The following is a 22,552-nucleotide window of genomic DNA, read 5'->3' on the forward strand; positions in this document are numbered from 1 at the left end:
GGGGCAGGCGGGAATCGAACTCATGCGGAAGTGGCTTTAGCTTCTCAGTGCAGTGCTTTAACCCGCTGCGCCACCAGGGAGGGCCACATTTTGATTGCTTTTAACAGGAAATGTAAATAGTATAAGGAAGGATCTCATTTTTTTATGTGTATTCGTATTTGTATTCCCCCCCCCATATAAAATGACCATCCCCACCCACAGGCACACACACCCACACACCCATGCACACTCACAAACACCTCTTCTGGCTGCTTCTCCCTTAGATTCTATCTGGAAACATTTTCAAAGTTCTCTAGCCATAAACAACCTCACCATCAGCGGATTAGCAAAAGTAATTGGCATTTTAAATTAATCTTCCCTTTATCCTCAATGATACTTTGCTGCCATACCAAAAAAAAAAAAGAAGGAAGCTTTTCCTCTGCTTGAAAATGACATCAACTGAAAGAGATTCAAAACAACATACGCTGAAAACACATTCATGTCACGTGCAAAGAGAAATGACACAACTTCATCAAACTGTATTTCTTCACATAAAATCACCATTTAAGAAATCACTTTAGCAAAAAAAAAAAAAAAAAAAAAAAAAAGCAAGGGCCAGAACTTATTGTGATAAAAGGGGTGTTTCTTCAAGTGTTTTACTCAAAAAAAAAAACTGTTCACAGGAAACTGGCCGGAGACATTCATAAAAGAGCCTTTGTCAGTCCTTGCCTTCCAGTGAAACTCTAGGCTGAAGAATCTGAAGCGTTAGGATCAAGTCTGCCCCCTGCTCTCCCTCCTTCCACAGTCCTCAAAGAACAGACATTAAAACAATTTCAAAGAGGGAATTTAAGAGGGTTTCTGAACGTTTCCCCAAGCCCTCTCATCACTCATCAGGAACCCTGGACAAGAATGACACTTGTTACGTGTTTCTCCTCTCCCTCCCTCCACCTGTTGTCTCAAGTCTCCCTGGCATGCCAGAGCCTTTCGCACTTTGTGGTAGAATGACAAAGTCTCTCCTGCTCCCCGCCACCTACCAGGCTGCTTCTAAAGCAAAGCCCCCAGGAAAACTTGCACCAGCAGAGTTGTTTGGTATCTAAGCATCACGTTGGTGGGTTGGTTGCATTTTTCCCCTTGTGAAGTTGTTTTTAATTTCTCAGTATAGTGATTAGCTCCACCTTAACCTTCCAGGATAAGAGAAGCTGGGATGGAGGAAGGCCCACACACTGACAGCAGGGGCTGGCTAGTGGGGCCCTCACTTCCCACTGGGCCTCCCCATTCTAGATAGGACCCAGCTATGCTCAACAATTCCAGGCTGGATGCTTGGCATAAGTAAGTAATTGAGTTAAGAGAGCTCTAAAGAAAGACTTCACGTTCACATTCATATGCTAAACTTGGTTAAAAATAGACTCCAGAGGGCCTGACTTCACTTTTAATTTTAGCCTGGTGATGAACATGCCCTAAAGACAGAAAGTCACCAGGCATTTTCCTGAGTGCAGTGATCTTCATATTTTTATAAAAAGGAAATGCAGCATGTTCTATTAATAAAAGTGCCGTAGCCTCCGTTAAATCTGGAGAGTTCGGAAATCAGGCCCCCCTCTGGCTGAGCTTCCCCCCAGCTCGCTCACACCCAAGTCCCCCACAAGTGGCCCATTGCTTGCCTTGGGGGTAAGGGAGCCAGACACCCAGGAATCAAAGACCACATTTGACCAAAGGCCACAGGTATGGCTTCTGGACACTTCCCAGGTGATCAAGTGACTCAACCAAGTGACTCAACCAAACTCATTGGCCAAGATCTCTTAAAGGGCTGGTGACAGGGCCCCTTGCCAGGGGATTGCCCTGTGCTGTGAGATTTAGTAAGACAGGGTGGGAGGATGGCTCATGAGGTAAACAGAGTAGAGAAAATATGGGCTCCTCACAATTTCACCTTTCCCACCCAGTCTCAAAGGTAGAGTTGGCTCCAGCTCTCTGGTTGGGCTTTTCTCTGGACTCATCTCAGAAGGGGTTGTCCAGCTGCCCCTGGCTATCAAACCATATATCAAAATAAAATGTGGCCATGTGGGGTGTTGTCCTCAGAACGCTGAGCCCCCTCTCTCCAGCTAAGTGCTAACTGGTAAGCAAGGCTGCCCCAGAGCCTGGAGAGAATGCTGGGGATGCCGGGAGGGAAGCAGGTCACAAGCCACTTCCAAAGGCACAATCCCAGCCCAAGATGCGAGGCCTGTCCTCTGGGCCAGGCAGACGTGTTAGCCTCACAAACTCTTCTAACTGCTGGCCATTGGCCTCAGGGGCAGTGTGCCGCACAGCCCCAGATTAATCGCAGGGATCGATAGATAAAGTCAAGGCCAGCCAAGAACTGCACTGCTGGGCTTTCCCCATTGATTTATTATTACAGAAATTCCTACAGGTGAAGGTAGAGAGAACATTATCCTACATCCCATCACACAGCGTCCACACCATCAACCTGGGGCCGCCAGTTGGTCCACGCGCCATGTCCTAGAGGCACCATCCGTGTGTGCCTTTTCCTTCAGGCTCGTGTGAGGCCTCTCCCAAGACCTCTCCTCACCTTGCGCATGTCCTATGACAGACCTGGACCTAGACACGTGCTGGGGTTCTTGTCTTTCAATGCAAAAGTTTATTTAGAGGCCACATTCTAGACGTAACAAGTGCTTATTGCTACTGAGACTGTCGTTATTTCTAAAATTTTCAGTAGACAAAGTTAGGCAGTTCTTTTGCTTTTATTAAGAAAAATATCTATCAGGAGTCTATACTGATATTTCCTATTCAAGTGTAGGATGGCAAGGTTTTTACTTCACATCCTCATTTGAAAAATTGTCTTATTATACTAAATCTATTGCTTTTGATAATTTTAGCATAGTATAATAGAAATGAATTATTTCAGATAAAACTACAGAATATAAATTCGTTTCATTTTAATTAACTTCATCAGTAGTTGTTTAATTAATTTAAGATTTTTCTTAGTTTTTTGATATAAAGCTGTGTGTAGTACAATATACAATTAACTTACAGATTATAATTATAACATATTATTATGCAAAAGATATTTTAATCACCTAAAGGAAATTGTGCTAAAATCATCAGAAACCAATATTTCACATATATTTCAGACATACTGCAATTTATATATGTGTACATACACATGCAATATGTAAACATACATGTATAAGTTAACTCATAATAGTAATACCAATATTATTACTAATAATGTTACTGAAAATGGCTTAAGACTTACTAGGAGTTTGTTTTGAATTTAAGAATATATTTTACTGAATAATAAATGATTATAGTGTTTTAATATCGCGTGAAATAATTCTCTTTGGGATTAATATAGTAAATAGATATATTTATTTGTTTCATTTTAATTTTCATTTGAGAGATTTATTTTTTCCATTTTAACTAGAATATTTTTAAAGTTAAGAAAAATGAAAAAGCAACAAAACAAAATACATTCAGCAAAGTTTACCTTCTGTCCCTGACCTATGTATCCATCTCCTCCCTCCCCATCCTGGTGACCAACTTCACTGGTTTATTCTTCCATTTCCATTTCTTTGTTTCTTGCAATTTTTTGTAGTTGAGATAACAACTGACAGCCCTGTATGTGGCAGATACAAGTTTACACCCTTCAGATTCTTCCACAGCTTTCCGTTATAAGCAAGTATATATGTATGTCTCAGCTAAAGCTAACACACAGTCTATTTCTTCTGCACCCTGCTTTCTTCACATAACAATACACTTGGGAAGGACCCGCCCTGGTGGCACAAGGGCTTAAATCTCAGTACTAAGAAGCTGTCCACAGCTACTGCAGCAGGAGCTTGCTCCCCCAGCCAGGGAGCTGACCAGGGAGCTGACCCACAGGGTGCAGCAGACCTCTCCTGTCTCACCCGCTGCTCCCCTTGGCAGTGAACTTCAGTCAGTCTGCCTGTTCTGCTCCCCACTCTGTCTCTGGTGAGTTCTCACACAGCTTCTACCAGAATTCTTGTATATATAAATAAATAAATCTTTACAAAAACAAAACAATACACCTGAAAGAGGTTCCCTAGCAGCTATAGAAGCCAGACACCTTCTTTCTCCTTAGCTATACAGAAATCCCTGGTATCAATGGCCATAGTTTATTCAACACTTTCCCTAAAAATGGACCTTTGATCTGCTTCCAGGCTTCTACAATTATCAATAATGCCATGGGACGTCTGAGGACATGTTTTTCTTCTTTATGCCCATTTACCTTTGGATAGCTCCTATCAATTGGATTGTTTGATCAATTTGCCAGGAATTGTCAAGTTCCTCTACCTTTTACATGAAGCGAGATAGGCTTTGTTTTGCATGGTGTCTTTCATATTTAAAAAAAAAAAAACGAAAACAAAAACTGAATTTCAGGAACTTTAATTTCAAGAACTTTAATTAAAAATCCCTGAAAAGGAACTAGCAGTCCCTACATTTTGGACAGAGAACTTCCTGTGAGAGGACAGGGATGAGCCCAGGGGCCTGCCTCCACCCCTGAGCCACCTGACTGAGTTAGACCACACTTCACACCTATTCGCTCTGCCCTAGTGGCACAGTATACAACGTCCACAGTGAAAATAGCCTAGTCTCTGTGATCTACATGTGACTCCCTGAGCTGGAGGGTGGGGGAGCTCCTTGGTGCTTTTTCCTCCCCAAGCCCCCTTCCCTCCTTTAACAAATTGCTGAGCTCATGTGGCTCATTACTATAGCACAGCCAGAGCTGACTCTTGCCCACACCCACATCAACCAAGGGCATCAGACAGAGGAAGTACCAGACTTTGCAGGTTCTCCTGCTCAGTCCCACCTTGAATATGCATCCCTTCCTCTAGCCCGCACATGTCCAAGGTTGCAAAACTAGCAAGCAAGTAGGAAGCCAGAATGCAAACCCTGCTATTCCAGCTTCAGTGCCTACTTTGAAGTGTGGTGCTTGCTCTTTTCACACCTGCATCCCCTCTCCCCACATGCAGGGGCCTCCCATCTCCACCTTTAGGCACAGGCACACCTACACCTGTGCACACATGTGCACATACACCTGCCTCTGTTAGATGCTCCCACCTCTTATGCCCATGTCATCCTTCCAGAACAACCATCACATGGTATCTGACAACCTTTATGTTGAGCAACATGATCTCCCACCAGCATCCTGCCTCGGTTTACACACTCAGTTCTCCCTTTAATTAAAAGCACCTCTGACCTCCATGAGTAGAATTCCTCTGAGGCTCCATCTGTAGCCTGCCCACTCCCACCCACCTGACAATGGAGCTGACTTGATTCACTGATCCCCCTTTGCTGGACACTGTTTGTTACAGTCTGTGGGCCCCTATTTCAAGGGATCCAATACAACCTAGCCCTTCAGCTCTTTGTCCAACATCAAGATCACAGTTTAGAAATCTGTCATAAAGAATCTAACTAGATCTGCTACTGTGGGGCCAGGTAGAAACAGAGCCCAAGTCACCGATGCCTGAGGCCAGGAGAGCAGCTGGTTTGGTCCAGATTCTGTACCTTCTTAGCTTCCAAGAACCACACACACACACACACACACACACACACACACACACACACACCAAGATCTAACATCTTGCACTTTCGTTCTAGTTTCCTAAATCAAAAACTGAGATCCCAGAGCCTATAATATTCACCTCTTTGTTGAGCTCAGAGAAGAAGCGATCGTCACCATGTCACAACACCTAAGATCTGTGCTTTTATTAAAGTTTGCCTAATCCATCAACATATATTTAATGACTTCTTCAGTGCCAGAGGAGAAGCCACTGAATAAATTCCCCTGCTCTTGGGAGCTTATAAGGAACCAGCTGGATGATTCCTTAATACAAACATAATAAATAAAATTTTTAAATTATATAATCTGTAATTACAGGTACTATGGGCTAAGGAAGGTAAGGGAGATTAGGCGGGAAAATGCAGAGTGCAATTTAAATAGAGCAATGAGGCTAGGTCTCACAGAGAAATCATAGGCACAAATTTATTTTCTGGGCAACCTCTTTTTGCACCGACCACAGGTCAGCTGTCATTACTACAAAGGGGAAGGTAATACTCAAGTATCCAGGTATTGTAGCTGTCCTGAGCTGCCTTGTTTTAGAAATTGCTTAAAATTTGCAGTGTGTTTGCTTAGGAATTAAAAGCCCTTTTTGTGAGCCAGAAATTTCTGTCACTGTAAGTTTTGCTGCAGCAGGGTTTATGGTGTGTCCCAAGGGGGTCATTTCCACCACTTCTATTTGGATGGAATCTCACAGAAGAAATTCAGCCTGGAAATTGCCTTTAAAGTCACAACCAGGTCCCTGGCTGGAGATTGCTGAGACAAAAGATTGTGTTACATGTTGACACACGTTTTCAGCACTTTATTCCTAGGGGTGCATGTTCACCTGTCATCTCACAGATATCACAAGCCCCCCACTCTCTAACAAACCAGCACTCTGGCCCCACTTAACTAACAAATGTGGTTCCCGAGAAACCAAGAGCTCAAGCTTCTTACTTGCTGAGCCTGTACCGTCCAACACCATCTCTCCAAACATTAAGACCCAAAGTTATTTGTGGATCTCTCTAGCTCTTTTAGACTGACAGCCCACATTAAATATAGTTTAGAGAAAGCAAGCTTTGGTCTCACATCAAGTCTCACCCACGAGACCACCGTTAGCAGTTATCCTCATGACAAAGTAGTTAAAATTCAGCTAAGTTGCCCATCTCTTAAGGATTCAACAAACTCTGTGCAAGGGACTGCTAGATGCTAAGGGTATCAAGATGAAACACACTGGCCCAATGGCAAGGAATTTTCAGGGTCTTTAGGGAGGACTTAAAAGAAGTAATCATGGGGTGAATGCTAAAAGGGGTGCCATGGGTACCCAACCTCCCCTGCCTGTGCCATGCAAGGAAAGGTCCTTAGAATAGGTGACTGCTAAGCAGAATCCATGTGGATAAAAGGAAATGTTGGAGCTGAGGAGAAGAGGGGGTTCAGGTAGAGGAGGGGGCAGCCAAAATAGTAACCCAGAGTGGGACAGCTAAGTGGGGCAGGTCCACAGGGACCTCGAGGCTGTCTGAATCTTAACCCACAAGCACAAGAAGTTACAGCAGGGCTTTCAGCAAGCAGGTGACAGGTTGAGGCTGTACTGGTGGAGAAGAAAGCGCTGAGGATAGGCCCAGCTAGAGGCAGGGGGGGAAGTTCCGGGGGGCCTGAACATGGGCAGAGGTGGTGGGCAAGGAAGAGGGGAGAGGCTCGAAAGGAAGGAAGGAAGTGGAGCAAGTTGTAAAGGGCCAGAAGGCCTGGCCCTCAGCCTGGGCTCTCCAATCACTGGCTAGGTGACCCTGCGGCCCAGTCTTTACTTAATCCTTACCTACTTCACACCTTTGTTGGAGGATTAAAGAGGATAATCCCCAAGGAGGGGAAGCACCTTGGGAATCCTACTGCCCTGCAGGAAATCAGCCTCCTTGTTTGCTCTATATAGCTGTTGCCTCTGCGGACACCTCAGGGCCAGGAGACTCAAAGTTACTCTCCCAAGCACAAAAGTGTTCTCTGCTATCTGAATGTCTCTGACAGCCAGTGGCCTTTGGTAAACTGTTCTCCCTTCTGGACTTGTTACCTTTTCTATAAAACAAGAGAATTGAATTAGATAATCTCTAGGGGGACTTCCTGCTTTAAGTTCTACAGTCTTGTCTTGTTCATCTTACCCAGCTTCCATGGTAACAATCATTTGTCCAATTAAAAATCAGTAATGGGTGCAGCAGGTTAAAGCACAGCACTAAGAAGCTAAAGCCACTTCAGCATGAATTTGATCCTTTCCTGCCCCGGAGGTGACCCACATGGTGCAGCAGACCTCTGCTGACCCACCTACTGCTCCCCTCAGCAGTGGACTTCATTGATCTGCCTGTTCTGCTCCCCACTCTGTCTCTGGTGAGTCCTCTCACCATCCCTGCACCTCTGACCTGTACCCCAGTTCTGTATGCATAAATAAATAAATCTTTTTTAAAAAATCTATTCCCTGAATTAAAGATAAAACTTTCCAGATATCTTTAAAAAAAATCATTAATGGGGCCTCTCTGGTGGCCTAGGTGTTGAAGCTTAGTGCCTGGGTTCAATCCCTGACCAGGGAGCTGACCCACATGGTACAGCAGACTTCACCAGTCTCAACAGCTATTCACCTCAGCAGTGTATTTCACTAGATCTGCCTGTTCTGCTCCCCCCTCTGTCTCTGGTGAATCCTCTCATCCCTTGCATCCCTGGCCTACACCCCAGTTCTTCTTCACAAAAATAGAAATAAAATATTTTTTTAAAAATCATCAAAGGAAGAGTTCTAAAAAGAGGAAACAAAAAAACTAAGCTAATGACTCCCTGATCCTAAAAACTTAGATAAAAAAGTATGTTTTTTTAAACCCCTTGAAGGTTCATATTAACATGCTTTGTTCAAAGACACAGTAATAAAAAGTATACATTCAAAGATATTTTCACCCACACAATGATTCTCATGTATAATATCTGCATTCCTAAAAGATTAAATAATTGGCCTACATATTGAGTCAAGAAAAAAAAAGATATGGTCACTTGAAAATTTGCAAATGAATGTCCACACCAGCTTTATTTGTAGTAATCCAAAACTGAATCAACTCAAACATCAACAAGTGAAGAGATAAACAATGTATGATATATATAAAATGGAAAGCCACACAACAATAAAAAGGCCTTTTGATATACGCAAAAAAAAAAAAAAAAGAAGAAGAAGAAAAACTTAAAGAGATCTTTAAGGGATTACACTAAAAGAGATGCCACAGAATGGTAGAAAAGATTTGCAAATCTGACATGGGTCTAGTATCCAGACTTTATAAAGAACTCATATTATTTTATAACAAAGACATAATTAAAAGACAAAAGACCTGTGTGAACATTTCTCTCAATACCATATACAAAGGTCAACAGACACATGAAAAAATAGTCTCATCAAAAGTCACTAAGGAGGAACAAATCAAAACCATAGTGTTGGTTATACCACCAAGATGGCCACCACTAGGAAAAAGAAAACAAGTCCTGGCAAGGTTGCAGAGATATTGAAAGCTTCACTTAATATCATTGGAAAGTCAAAATGGTGCAGCCTCTTTGTAAAACAGTTTGAAGGTTCCTCAATATATCAAAAACAGAATCTCCACATGACCCTGCAATTCCATTCCAAAATATATCTCCAAAAGAATTGAAAACAAATATTCAAAAACTTGTAACAAATGCTCATAGCAGCACTCTTCACAGTAGTCAAAAGGTGGAAAGAACCCAAATCCATTAACTAATAAAAAGATAAACAAAACATGGTATAGCCAGAGAATGGAAAATTACTTGGTAAAGAAAAGGAATTGGGTAATAATAAGAGGCTGCAACATGCATGAAGCTTGAAAATACTATGCTAAGCGAAAGAAGCCAGTTACAAAAGCCACATACTATACAATTCCATTTACATGAAATGTTTACAATAGCAAATCCCACAGAAACAAAAAATAGATTCAAGGTTGTCACTGGGCAAGGGAAAGAAAGGGATGGAGAGTATAATTTCCTTTTGGGGTCATTCAAAGATTCTGCAAGTAAATGGTATTAATGGCTACACAACATCAGATAGTACTTAATACCCACTGAATACTTTTAAACAATTTTTAAAAGGTAAATGTTGATATATTTTACCACAATTTTAAAAAAATATACACTGTGACTCCATTTGTATAAAATTCTAGAAAATAAAAGCTAATGATAGTAACAGAATGTAGATCAATAGTTGCTTGAGTAGGAGATTAAGGGAAGGAGAAGAATAAATTCTAAAGGCATGAAGAAATTTTTGAGGTTGTTTACAAAATGTTTATTATACTACTCAATTATTTTTTTTTAAAAAGTGAAATCTTGATATTTGCAACAACATGGGTGGAACAAGAAGGTATTATACAAGTAAAACAAGTCAGAGAAAGACACTGTATTTCTGTATTTCACTCATGTAGTGCATAAAGAAACAAATGACCTAATTAAAACAAAAACAAATGATGTAGACTATAAAACCAAAAAAGTGTTAATCAGGAGGCAAGAGGGACAGGTAAATTGGGTAGAAGAGGGTAACTGTGATAATGGATAGAAACTACATAAGGCAGTAGATACAGATGTTGATTTAAAGGCCACAGGAAAACCTAACTAATGTCATTAACCAACATTATTTCAATCAAAAATCCTATTATTTTAACCATGTGATGGGTGTTTTAAACATGTGTAGTTTAGTAAACTTAAATTATACCTCTACAAAACTGGAAAAAAAATACCAAAAAGATTTTAATTACCATCTCTAAATTCTTACTAGATTTTTGTTTGAGAAACAGTGAAGAACTCACTGCTTAAGGGATCTTTACAGTAAGCCCTTTCCCATGGGAAGAGCAAACAATCCTCTCCTGATTATTGATTTTTATTAAGTCTGGTTTTTACCAACAAGCAAAAGGGCACCTGTAACAATATGCTGAGACCGTTCAAGAAATATGTCCAATAAGACTAGCAAGCTTGATGTGGCCGTATTTCAAGTCAGGAATTCTTTTGGCTATTAATAGGAGCTGGGCCGCTTTAATCATTGCTGAATCCTGGTTTTTTGAATTGGTTCAAAATGGTCTGGTAGAACTTGGCAAACACTCATTTTGCAAATCAAACTCTCATATCTGTTATTATTTTAGCACATGCTGAGAGGATTATAAGTGTTTATATACTCTCTATGAGCATCAAATTCAGGTCTTGCCTAACACGCATAACAAGCAGAATAAGACAGTGAATCCAATGCCAGAGTCAGATTTGCTCATGGAATTTAAATTGGGATATGGATTTCACTTTAAACCACAAGGCATACTTAAAGTTACAAGCAAAAGAAACAACCAAAAAAGTTTTAATTGGATTGTTTAGTTTGTCTGAAATTAAATACGACCTCCTTTCAATTTATTTCAGTAATTTTTCTATGCTATGTTCTTTGTACATGATGGATTTTCTATAAATTATCTTGAGGACACAGCTATTTACAAAGATGATAGGATCACATGAACTGACATAACATTCTCCTTCAGCTCCCCCCGCCACCGTACCGGCCTATACTTTCAAAAGTACTATTTTTCTTAGCTTGTATTGATAGTTTGTGGTTTGGTTTCCTTGTCAGTAAAATGAACAGAGAGACAGCTCTTGGCTTGGAGAATTACTACTGAATTCAGCGGGCACATGGATATAGATAAAGAGCTTAAAGTAATGGCTGGCACACAGGCAGCTCAATAAATATTAGCTGCCGATCACTTTATCACTGTTGCTCTCTTTTGTGGGCAAGAACACCGAGGCACAAGGTTAATGTTGGCAAAGCTGAAGCTAGAACACTGAGCTCCTTACTCCTGATTCTTTTCACCACTCCAATCACTTTCCCACCCATACATATTTTGTGTGTGAAAATAAGCACCAATCTACAATAGGCAAAAATAACTGTAACTTAAATCTAAAAAGCATGAACAAACTGGTAGTCACAGAAGAGCTCCAGGACTCTCGGTTTCAGCTCCAAGTTATATGTCATTTTTTAAATCGGCTTCATGTAGTCACTTCAAAAAGGGAGATAAAACATTTGTGCAAAGAGCAACAGAGCTTTAAGAGGATGCTTTCAAAAATTGCGTGAGCTACCAAAATTTACATTAGCATCCATTTATTGCCATTGTCTCAAAAAGGATTTTACCTTCAGGGTTTTTTTTAACATATTGCAGCCCAAGGCAGACTCCCTCTAAAGTGATATTTGTTATCGTTTCACTTTTACGTATTTCTTTGAAAGGGCCATTTAAAGATACAGTCTAATTGAAAGATAAGATGACTAAATGAATGTTTGCTGGGAAACAACAAATGGAATCAACCCTCCTCCCCTTCACGACAACTTAATAATCATGAAGAGAAAAATGCCATGGCACTATGGAGAGGGCTGGCATGGTAACCAAGGGCCAGACTGAGTGGCACACACCTCACCCATGAGCATCCTTGCCAAAATGCTGAGCCGAACCCAGTCACGAGGCAGGGACAAAACATCCAGATCACGGTTCATTCCACAAGACAAGTAACCTGGAGCCTTTGATCAGGAAGAACAGAACACAGCAGAGACATTTACCACATTAACATCTAACAGATGCACTTATGAACTTCAACCAGGGGCTTTAAGAGATAACTTTATATTTTCTGACAAACAGAAAAAGTCACAAATCTAACGTTTATCAGGAAAACATACTTACGGGACATGTGTCCTTAGAAATGAGAATGGGGCCCTCCCTGGTGGCACAACTGATGAAGGTGCAGCACTGTGAAGCTGGCCACAGCCAGTACAACACAAGTTCGATCCCCAGCCCCAAGCTGATCCACAGGGCGTGGCAGACCTCTCCTGACCCGCCTGCTGCTCCCCTCAATGGTGTGCTTCAGTCACCCTGCCTGTTCTGCTCCCCACTCTGTCTCTGGTGACTCCTCTCATTACCTGCTCCTCTGGCCTATACCCCAGTTCTGTATGCATAAGTAAATAAATCATTTTTTAATAGGAATGAAAATAGATTTATGATTAGGCTACTTGTTGACAAATATTTGGGAAGAGGGAAAATACATCTCTATATTATAGGTAGACAGACTAAGGTAAGACAGAAGAGAGTGCGCAAGAACACAAACGCAGCCCCCAGAGCAAAGCTTACTTTGCTACTACCATCAGTTACTTACTTCCCAATTACCATCAATAGTAATGGTGACAGAAATAATAGCAAGCACGTCATTCTTGGCTTGGGAGAAAGTAATATGTCTTTTGTTTCTGTAAGTAAAAATATCAGCTGTCCTTTTATCAAAAGGACCTCATGGTTTGAAGGGGTCAAAAGGATGCTTCTGGGTAGGAAAGGAAAATGGGAGTCTAGTAAATCTCAAAAAAAGCAACCTTGAACAGAGACAAGTAGAGGAGAAAATGTGATTTGGTTTCTGTTTAGCAGGAAGAAACAGAGCATGAGATGCACTGGAGAAACCCAGACTGCTGGCTCACGGGGGCAAACCTCTAGGTGCAGGAGGGGAGGAATATCACCCAAAGGTGTCTTTCAAAATTCCCTTGTGGTAGGCCCAGCTGTGAATGGTCTCTGTTTTTCTCCTGCCCACTTCCAGGGGAATGAAAGGGTAGTCTAGCACAAAACGCAAGAGAGAGAGACTGGAGATTCCTATTCTAGGAGGCTGTGTCACCTTCTCAGTTCACTTGACCTCTTTGATGCTCAGTTGTTTAACTGGAAACATGGGGAGATTGGGCTAAAGCAACTCTCAGATACTTTTCAAGTCTAATATTTAAAACACAAGTGAGTTTAATCTTAAAGACAGGGCAATGTTTAAAACAATGGAAATAATTTTGTTTTTTCAGATTGTAAAATTACTATGTTCACTGGGAAAAAATAGAAAGCATAAAAATGTTGAACAGATGAGTCACTGTAACTGTATCACGGAGAGTCAGAATCACTATCAACATCTTCATAATTGTTTTTTAGCTGCTTTTCCAGGCACCAGCATATATGCTCACATATTCTTTAAAAAAAGATGGGCCCTCCCTGGTGGTGCAGCGGGTTGGAGCACAGCACTAAGAAGCTAGAGCCACTTCTGAATGAGTTCGATTCCCGCCCGCCCCAGGAGGTGACCCACATAGCGCAGCAGACCACAGCAGACCTCTCCTGACCCACCCACTGCTCCCCTCAGCAGTGTACTTCGTCGGTCTGCCTGTTCTGCTCCCCACTCTGTCTCTGGTGAAGCCTCTCACCGCCCCTGAGCCTCTGGCCTGTTCCCCAGATTTAAAAAAAAAAGAAAGTGCTATTTATAAGTTTTCTTAGTTAATGATATATGATTTTCCTTCTATAATAATAAATATGAGATAATGGCATCATTCTATTTTTTATAAGTTTTCATTTACTTTTGCATAGAAGAGCTGGGGTACAGGCCACAGGTACAGGATGGGGTGGTGGTGAGAGGATTCACCAGAGACAGAGTGGGGAGCAGAACAGGTGGATTTACTGAAATACACGCTGAGGGGAGGAGTGGGAGGGACAGGAGAGGTCTGCTGCGCCCTGTGTGTCAGCTCTCTGGCTAAGATGGAACTTGTACTGCAGTGGCTGCAGATAGCAGCAGAGTGCTGAGACATAACCTAGGGATCGAACTCAGGCTGTAGTGGTGGGTTGTGACAATGTCACAGTCATAGCCTAGTGCTGAGACTTAACACCTCAGCCACCAGATACATGATAATGGTATCGTGGTCTGAAGGATACAGGACATCATAATGCACATGTGTTATTTTCTCAACTGAGAAACATTTATTGGTTACTAATTACATGTCTGCAACAAATAGCTTAAATTCAGACTCACTATATATGTAACTGCAAGTCAAGATTTAATCACATGAATCATCTCCTTTTTATGTACAAGTTTGAAAACATTAAGCATCTTAAAAAAAAAAAAAAGGCTATGAATAACTCCAGGCTATTGGTAACCAGCTGGCCTAGGAAGAAGCAGGACTCCGAGGAGACCCTTCAGAGGCTCTGGAAATGTTTGGTGTCTAGGATTCCAGGAGAACACACAAGCACCAAAGCCCAGCTTTTGGACAAGCTTGGTCTCCATCTCTTCACTAAGTTTCTCCTGCAGGTCTCAGCTGCCAGACACTGACCCAGCGTGCCTGGCTCAGAGGATCCGGGTCCAAGCAGCAGCCACACTCCTGGAAGATTGTCAGCCCTATGTTTATGTTTTCTGCCTCTAAAAATAATGTCATTAAACACACTCCCAACCGTGTTTAATACAATCTAACTTAGACCCATGAAAATGATGTACTCTGTCTCCAGAACTGGAAACAGTGCTCTTTTTGAAAACTCAAGGTTATTCTTCAGCATTCTGAAGTAATGGTTTTTAATTTTTAAAATGACTAATGATGAAAAAAATAGTATAATCTGTGTCCCTTTTCACTAGCATTAGCACCTGCTTTTATGACAAGCTCACATCACTGAACCAAAGAGCCTTTGCAAAAGTTGCAAAGAAGCATTGAATTCTCTTTCTTCATCCTTATTGTTGTTTTCATGAATGATCAATCTCACAAACATGAACCTGTGCCAGTGACTACAATGCAGCTGCAGAAGATAGTCTCAACCAGATGCACAGGAGGAGAGGGCAGCTCCCTCTACACTGACATCATCAGGAATACTCCTGGAGGTTCGCACAATGTTATTCTTGGAAGGGACGGCTATCGATCATTCCCTGTCCCCAGAGAGGCTGGATTAGGAAGGTTAATTGGCTTGTCCAGGTCACCCACTCCCAGACCAGGGTATTTTTCCACTCTGATCCTCTTTGTCAGAAACCCAATAATTAATTTAGGGCAAAGATGTTCGTTTTACACTTGATAACACCAGGCAGACCCTACGTGGCAGGCAGACCCTACGTCGTCGTTATATTCAATAGCAAATTCAAAATGAACCAACAGAAGTGACTTGGTGAAAATGACACATCTTTAAAAGTAACCTTGTAATAAATATGGTAATAACAACAATACAGATTTTAAAAGATAACATATTATCAATCCCTTCAGCATTATGACACTGGAAGTTGGTCAGGTCTAAGAGAGGGAATAATTAAGAAGCAGAAACATTCGGGACCAAGTGTAGACAAGTCACAAAGCTGCAGAGTATCTGGGATAGACAAGTACGAGCAGAGGCTTCCAGGCTTGTGCCTGAGTGGAAAGTGGCAACTGAGGGCAGATGGGTCCTTGCTGTGATGGAGAGAAGGCAGATACAAAGTAAGGGCAGTAACAAATGGCCCTGGTGTACCCTTAAAGCAAATCCACATAAAAGGAAAGAAAAGCGCTGTGAAACATCTTTACAGGGTGATATCCACCACCCAAACGCTTAACACCCAGCCCTTTGTTTCTGAATATACGGAAAGATCTACTCAGCAAACTGAGCTACACCTTACTGACACATCCTCATGCAAGTGCCATAACTGCCCCCTTTTTGCTCATAAAGTGCATTCACATCAATATGCACCACCTCCCTCAGCGGTCGGTTGTCAGCGAGTCAGAAAAGTGGCCTTGTAAACCATCAGGAAGCATATTTATCATCTAAAATCCAGCAGGAACTGCAGGAAGCAGACGGGTCGATTAAGCTGGCTATAACTCCTGCATTGTAAGACTTTATCGTGTTAGGTGGATCTATGTCTCTTATCCAAAACACACTGAAAACATTAAGGGGTGGTCCTTCCCTACCACCTCCTCCTCAAACAGCTGGCCATGCTGACTTGTCCCCAAACTTGTCTGTAAATGTGGAAGACTGAAACTTTAGTTGGATGGAATTTAAATTCTGACCACCCATTGAGCCAGGCAAAACATGAGCGCAGTGCCAACACCCTTTTCGTGGTTTTAGAAAACAAATTCACATTCCTGATTCAAAAATGTGCCTTCTTCATGAGAGTTGGGAATTCCCAGTCTTCTCACTGTGGGAACAAGGTTAGGCTTCCAGGACAGCACACAATCACCAAGATGCAGCCAGTTTCATTAACCAGAAAAAGATCTGGCATGTGCTCCTTCTGCAAACCTCTAATTAACATCTTTGCCTTGGTTCTGGAACATGGATCACTTTACTTTTCGCAAAACTCGACAATTTTGAACACAGCTACCAGTCACTCACACCAGCTGTGAGTCCTGCTAAGTTTGCCTGTTAAAATACACAAACTCGTATCAGTTAGACATTCCAAACAAGATCATTACTGTGGCAGGAAACAAAAGTCAGATTAAGTGGGATTTTTGTGGCACAGGAGACCCCTTCAGGGTTGTTTGGCAGAGGAGACCAGGGCCTATGAAGGGGGTGGAATTGCCTTTGGTATTTTAAGTCTACTCTCGTGCTTCATCTACCCTTGCTTTCCATGTCTTCTCCCATCCATTTCAATTGCCATCCCTTGATCATATCCCAGCTCCCAACATTTGGTGAATTGAGTTATATTGATTTGTTTGCTCCGGGATTAGCTAGTGCAGGCAAGGAAGTGATTAGTTTTAACTGGTGTCAAGAACCGACGGCCACAAGAAAAATAAATCAAAGAGAGGGAAACTGGATAATGTGGGATCGTTTCACTGTGAGACAATCCTGATGGAGTCCTCCCTACCCCCTGTGACTCCATGAGAGGGCAAAGAGGTCTTGAAGTTCACATTCCAACTGCAGCTTTCGGCTTTTTAAAGTATTGCTTTGGTAAACTCCTAAGGAGGCAGAGAGCAAATAAGCAGATAAAAGAACATAACACGTGGTGACCTTTTTCTTCTTTCCCCTACCACACTAGCTTAGAGCAGCTCTGTGTTCACCATATGCATAGTCATTGACTGTGACTAATGGAGATAATGCACTACATTTCATAATACTGATCTCTTTGGCTATTTGAGAAAAACTCAGAACTGGATGTCTTTACTCTAAAAATATTTATCACAACAAATCTTCGGGCAAATTTCCTTTGAAAAAATACTCTTAAGAGAAACTTTCTAGAGAAACTAAGACATTTGTCAGAGTGCGAAGAACCTCCTCCCTCTTCCTCCCCTGTTTTGGATAAGCGCTTAATCCTCTCAGATGTTTTCTCCTGTCGAATGTTTTACTTGCAGTTTAAGATGGTGTTTAAAATTTTCAAAATTCCTTCTACGAGTGTATTCCTCTTCCCCCTAAAGTAAATGGACTTAAACTGATGTTAGAAGCCGGCACAGATGTTAGAAATTCCAGCCCCTTTCCAGAAAGGGACCAAGTGTGCGTGTTGAGATAACGTCCCTTTTAAGCAAATTCTTGTTGCCTCCTTGAACCTACAGTGCAGTTGTCAGCATCCCCAGCGTGGGCACCCATCACCCAACTGTGGGTCAGGAGAGGTCCGAGATCCTTCCCAACACAAAATTATCTGCTGAATGACAGCTTATAACATTTTCTATGCTGAATCAGGGAGGCAACTTACTCTGAAAACAGTTGGCAACTTCCCACTGCTATGCAGAAGACCAAAAACTTTGGAACTCAAAGCTGGATGTATGGATTGAGGGCAGAAATTCTACGGGATCTACAGCTGAGGGGGGAGGGGAAGTAAATATTGTTTTAAAATGGACAACAATGTAGATAAATAAGCTGGCTGTAATAGCTTTACAAGCCACAAATACATACGAGGTGGCACAAGCTATCAAAATCTATATATTTCTGATTGACTTTTTCACTCACCCCTTATTAAAATAATCTAGAAGGGAAAAAAGAAGTCACCTATACTCAAATTAAATATGCAACCTCATGTCACCCACTGCCCAGGAATATCTTGTTGCATAGGTCCATTAACATAGGTCAATCATTTAGGAAATCAAATTATTTAGAAAAATCTAAATGATTGACCTATGTTAATTTCAGACAAAGTATGTGATTTGTTTGGATAATTTTCTCCAAGCTGAATGGCACACTTCATGGTCACATCTGACCTCTGACTTTGACATTTCACACAGGACCAAATGGCTTTGTTTCCATGCTGAAGACCGTTTTAAAATGTACACCCTAAAAAGCCTTCACTCAAAAGTTTACCTGCACCCCTATGTCTACTGCTGCTCTATTTACAATAGGGAAAATGTGGACTCAACCCAAATGCCCAAAAATAGATGACTGGATCAAGAAGATGTGGCACATCTACACAATGGAATATTACTCAGCAATCAAAAGAGATAAACGCATGCCTTTTTCAGCAACATGGATGGAGCTGGTCGTGCTTAGTGAAATAAGGCAGAAAGAAAAAGAAAAATACCAGATGGTTTCACTCATAGCAGGAGCGTAAGGGATGGGGAGGGGGAAGCAATTGTAATAAAGTAAAAATGAACATCAACAAACAACTATAAACAAGAGACACTCTATGGGGGTAGAGAGGGAAATAGGATTAAAACTGGGGTGGGAAAATTGTGCATAGGACTATGGTGATGGCACAAAGGTGAAGTGGTGGGAAGTCCATGGGGATTACAAACGAGATGAGAAAATGTACAAAATGAAGAATGATGTAAAAAATATATTTATTTTTACAAAACTTACAACCAGAAATTTAAATTTCTGATTCCGTGAGGTAAATAATTTCTTATAAATCAAGAATTTAGGTTTGATTTTAAAGAACAATACGAAAACGTAAATTTGAAAATAAAATATTACAAATGTTTGAGAAGATAGTTTCTTATCAGACATTCACCAACACCTATCAGCCCAAGGTTGTCTCACTCCTGCTAGTATGGAAATGATACATTTTTAAATTATTAAATTATTCTGATTTCCTAAATTCATCTCAAATGTCCCCTGATATGTCACTTATATTTTTTGTTGTCCAAATGCTTACATGGTTTACATTTTATCAAGTATTTCCCCCACATGGACCAACTACGAAAATGCATGCTTAAAATCGAGATCTTAGAAGGTATTCATTGTATGTGTCTAAATCTGGCTAATCATCTTTATAGATAATGCCATTTATTGAACAGAAGTCAGGTGTTAACAGGAGCAGAAAGGTCATGGCAATTCTTGACTAAAGCCAAGAACTCTGCATTTAGAAAACTAAATACACCTGCAAGAATGAAAGTTCTGCTCAGAAAAAAATTACCTTGTGATGCAATCTTCGTAACAATACCAAGAATGGATACCTTAAAACAAGCACCAAAACCAACCTTACTCCCCCATAGAAACTATCTTACTCGTCACCATGCGTCAGATTTTAGCTTACTTAATATAGTAAACAGCAGTTCTCTGAAGACCAAATATAATATATGTGAATAGCAATTGGCTTCTATTATTGTCATGAATATTATTTGAACAGTCACTAATTTATCTGAAATAAAAGGCACTTAATAAAAATCAGTAAACAGATATGATGAAGTGGGGGGAAATTAATCTTTAAACCTTATGCAACAAGAACTGTAATCCTTATTGTTTTGAAAGCGGTCAAACTTCTCTTATGCATTACTATAATGACATCACTAAAATAACCAGAAAAAACATAGGTTCTCCCCCAAATTTATTTACTCTGCAATCCACCACCAGAGAATTCCATCCAAAGCTCTAGCTCACAAAACTTCCAACCAAGGAGAAGACAGCTCATTTTGCGGCTGTGGGCAATCTCCCCGCTACGTTTTCCTCAAAGATGGCTGATGAAAACAGCACCTCATAACTACATAAAAATGGTTGCTCAGATTAAATTATGCAAACGTAGTTTCAAAATAACCTGCTCAAGTTTCAGCACATTAAAGATGGACCTGCAAAGCATTTGCCATGTTACGCCTGGTTCCAGCGGAATTTCCGTGGGTGCTGAGGGGAGCGCAAAGTCTAAATCGTCCTTATAAAGAAAGACTTTGAAACATAAGCGCACAAACACCAAATCCCATGGGCACACTCACTGGCCTTGGACCTGGCCCCTGAACGCTGATCTGTCATCAGGTGCTTCTTTGAGGTCCCCATTCTGGACTACAAGCAGAAGGAGCCATCTTTGAAAGTTCAGTCTTATCGGAAAGTAAGATATTCCAGAGATGGAACTCTCGAAGTGGGAGTGAATTTTAGGGTAAATTTATTTATTACATGAGATACACAAAAATATACTTTTAATGATCCATTTCCCACAGAATGGCATTTGTCAACCTGGCAATATTTCATAATCAGACACCCACCTACAAAGGTTTTTCTGTAAAGATAAACTTCCTAATCTTTTCCTAATTAAAAGTAAATGACAAAAAAACTGTAGTATCATTACAATATTAAATCAAATTCGATACATTTAATGTGCAGACCAATCCCAAGCCAGAAGACACTGGCCTGGTAAGAAGCACATTACATATTTCCCCGTTAATAATTGATCAGGTAGGATTTTTTTTTAATAAGTTAACTTTAGGTTTTAAAACTTTTTTCTGTTGGTTTTTATAAAGAAAAAGTTTAAGTAATGATGCGTGTAAATTGTCAATCCTATTTAATAAGATTTAGCTGATTTTATAAAACAATAAGTAACAGAATAACAAAATATTTTTACTTTCAAATAGTTGAAAAGCAGTTGATTAAAAGTGATATAAAATCAAACTAAAGCAAAAGTTGTCCCAGTCAAAAAAGGGAACCATTTTGTTCTGAAATATGATACTCGCTTTCTTTGATGTCAAACTTGAATTCCAGCTATCCTTTCTATTGCATAAGTCAGTCTTTGAACCAATATTTAAGCCATTTACTTCCACTTCCATCCCATCCCGGTTATTTCTCGACTCCAGTTTGATAAGTTTATGTAACTCAAAGCATCAATGCAGCAGCGCTAAAAATGACCTGCTCTGCTCCTTGAGTTGGCTGTTGGACCTGCAGTCCTCTCTTTTGTCAGTTTCAGGACAGCCTCAAAGCTCAGAGGTGCCTGTACTTCTTAAACTAGTTTAGAGAGTTCATTACAAGTTGCGGAAAGTCCTTTAGAGTAAAGAGCCAGCGAACAAACCAACACCCTAGGCCTTAAACTGTCAAACAAAAGTGATCGAACAAAACATCGCGGTTTTACTTCTAGGCCCCCAGATGGGCTGAAAGCGCTTCTGGGGCCCGCTGATCACCCCGACCTACTCACGGCTTGGGAAGGGGCGCTCTGAAAATTCACGACCCAAGTCGCATAGTTCACGAATCGCCAGATGGAAGCATGAATGGAAAACGGTGGCGTGGCTGAGAACTCTGCTCAAGGGCCTTCTTCAAAAGTGTAAACAGTTCTTTCAGGGCAAAGCAAAATATGTTGTTTACAAACCCTAGCCACCCTTTCCCCCCCATGTCACGATGACTCCGGGAGCAGCACTAAAGCCGGTCTCCCCGTAGCGGGTTTCCTTACACACCCTCACGCGCGCACACGCTCGCGCACAGCTCCCCAAACACGCCCGCGGCCTCTCAGGACCAGAAAGATGAGCTCTCGCCTCTGGGTGAGCTGCCCCAATGTGAGCTACTCTAGTTCCAAATAGCCAGTAGCAGCCCCGAAGAGAAGAGCAAGGCAATGCGGAGCACAAAGGGATTTTCCTCCAGGAACTTGACTTCCCTGTCCCCCAAAACTCCTCGATTTTTACACGTCTCTCGCAGCCAGAGTGGCACCGACCGCCGACCGAGTGGGCTAGAAAACTTCCAGCGCCAGGCGGCCGACAGCAGTTTAGAAGGAACCTAGAGACCAAGTCACAGAGGGGGGCGTCCGGGCGCGCTCCCCCAGCGCCCCCCGGCGCCCCGCTCCCGTATCCCTCCTCTTACTTTTGGATGATCTGGGGTAGGCCGGCTTGGGGCGGCGGCGGCTGCACCCCTCGCGGCCCGGGAGGCGCCGAGGGCGCCGGGGCACCGGGCACGCTGCGGGCATCTCTGTCGGGCTGCTCCGGGCAGCTGGGGTCCGCGTCCTGGCTCATGGCTGCGGCCCGCACCATGGGAGGTGACGCCAGCCCCGGCTCGCGGCGAGAGAAGGCGCCCGAGGGGCGGCCCCGTGGCCCGGGCGCTCACTGGCCGGGGTCCCCGTGCCCAGTCCCCTTGTCCTTCCCGGTGGCGCGGGGAG

The 22,552-nt window shown here is 41.9% G+C and overlaps 1 protein-coding gene across 1 annotated transcript in view; it reads right to left on the reverse strand.

The window, feature by feature from the left end:
* RBM20 (RNA binding motif protein 20) overlaps positions 1-22,427 on the reverse strand; it is a 165,970-nt gene extending 143,543 nt beyond the window's left edge. Inside the window, exon 1 of the mRNA XM_012723402.1 lies at positions 22,261-22,427. Coding sequence (XP_012578856.1) covers positions 22,261-22,427 — 167 coding nt within the window. The remainder of the gene's footprint in view (positions 1-22,260) is intronic.
* Positions 22,428-22,552: the final 125 nt, after the last annotated feature.

Source organism: Condylura cristata, unplaced genomic scaffold (assembly GCF_000260355.1).
Source record: "Condylura cristata isolate star-nosed mole 26May11 unplaced genomic scaffold, ConCri1.0 scaffold00011, whole genome shotgun sequence".
In the NCBI taxonomy this organism is placed as follows: domain Eukaryota; kingdom Metazoa; phylum Chordata; class Mammalia; order Eulipotyphla; family Talpidae; genus Condylura; species Condylura cristata.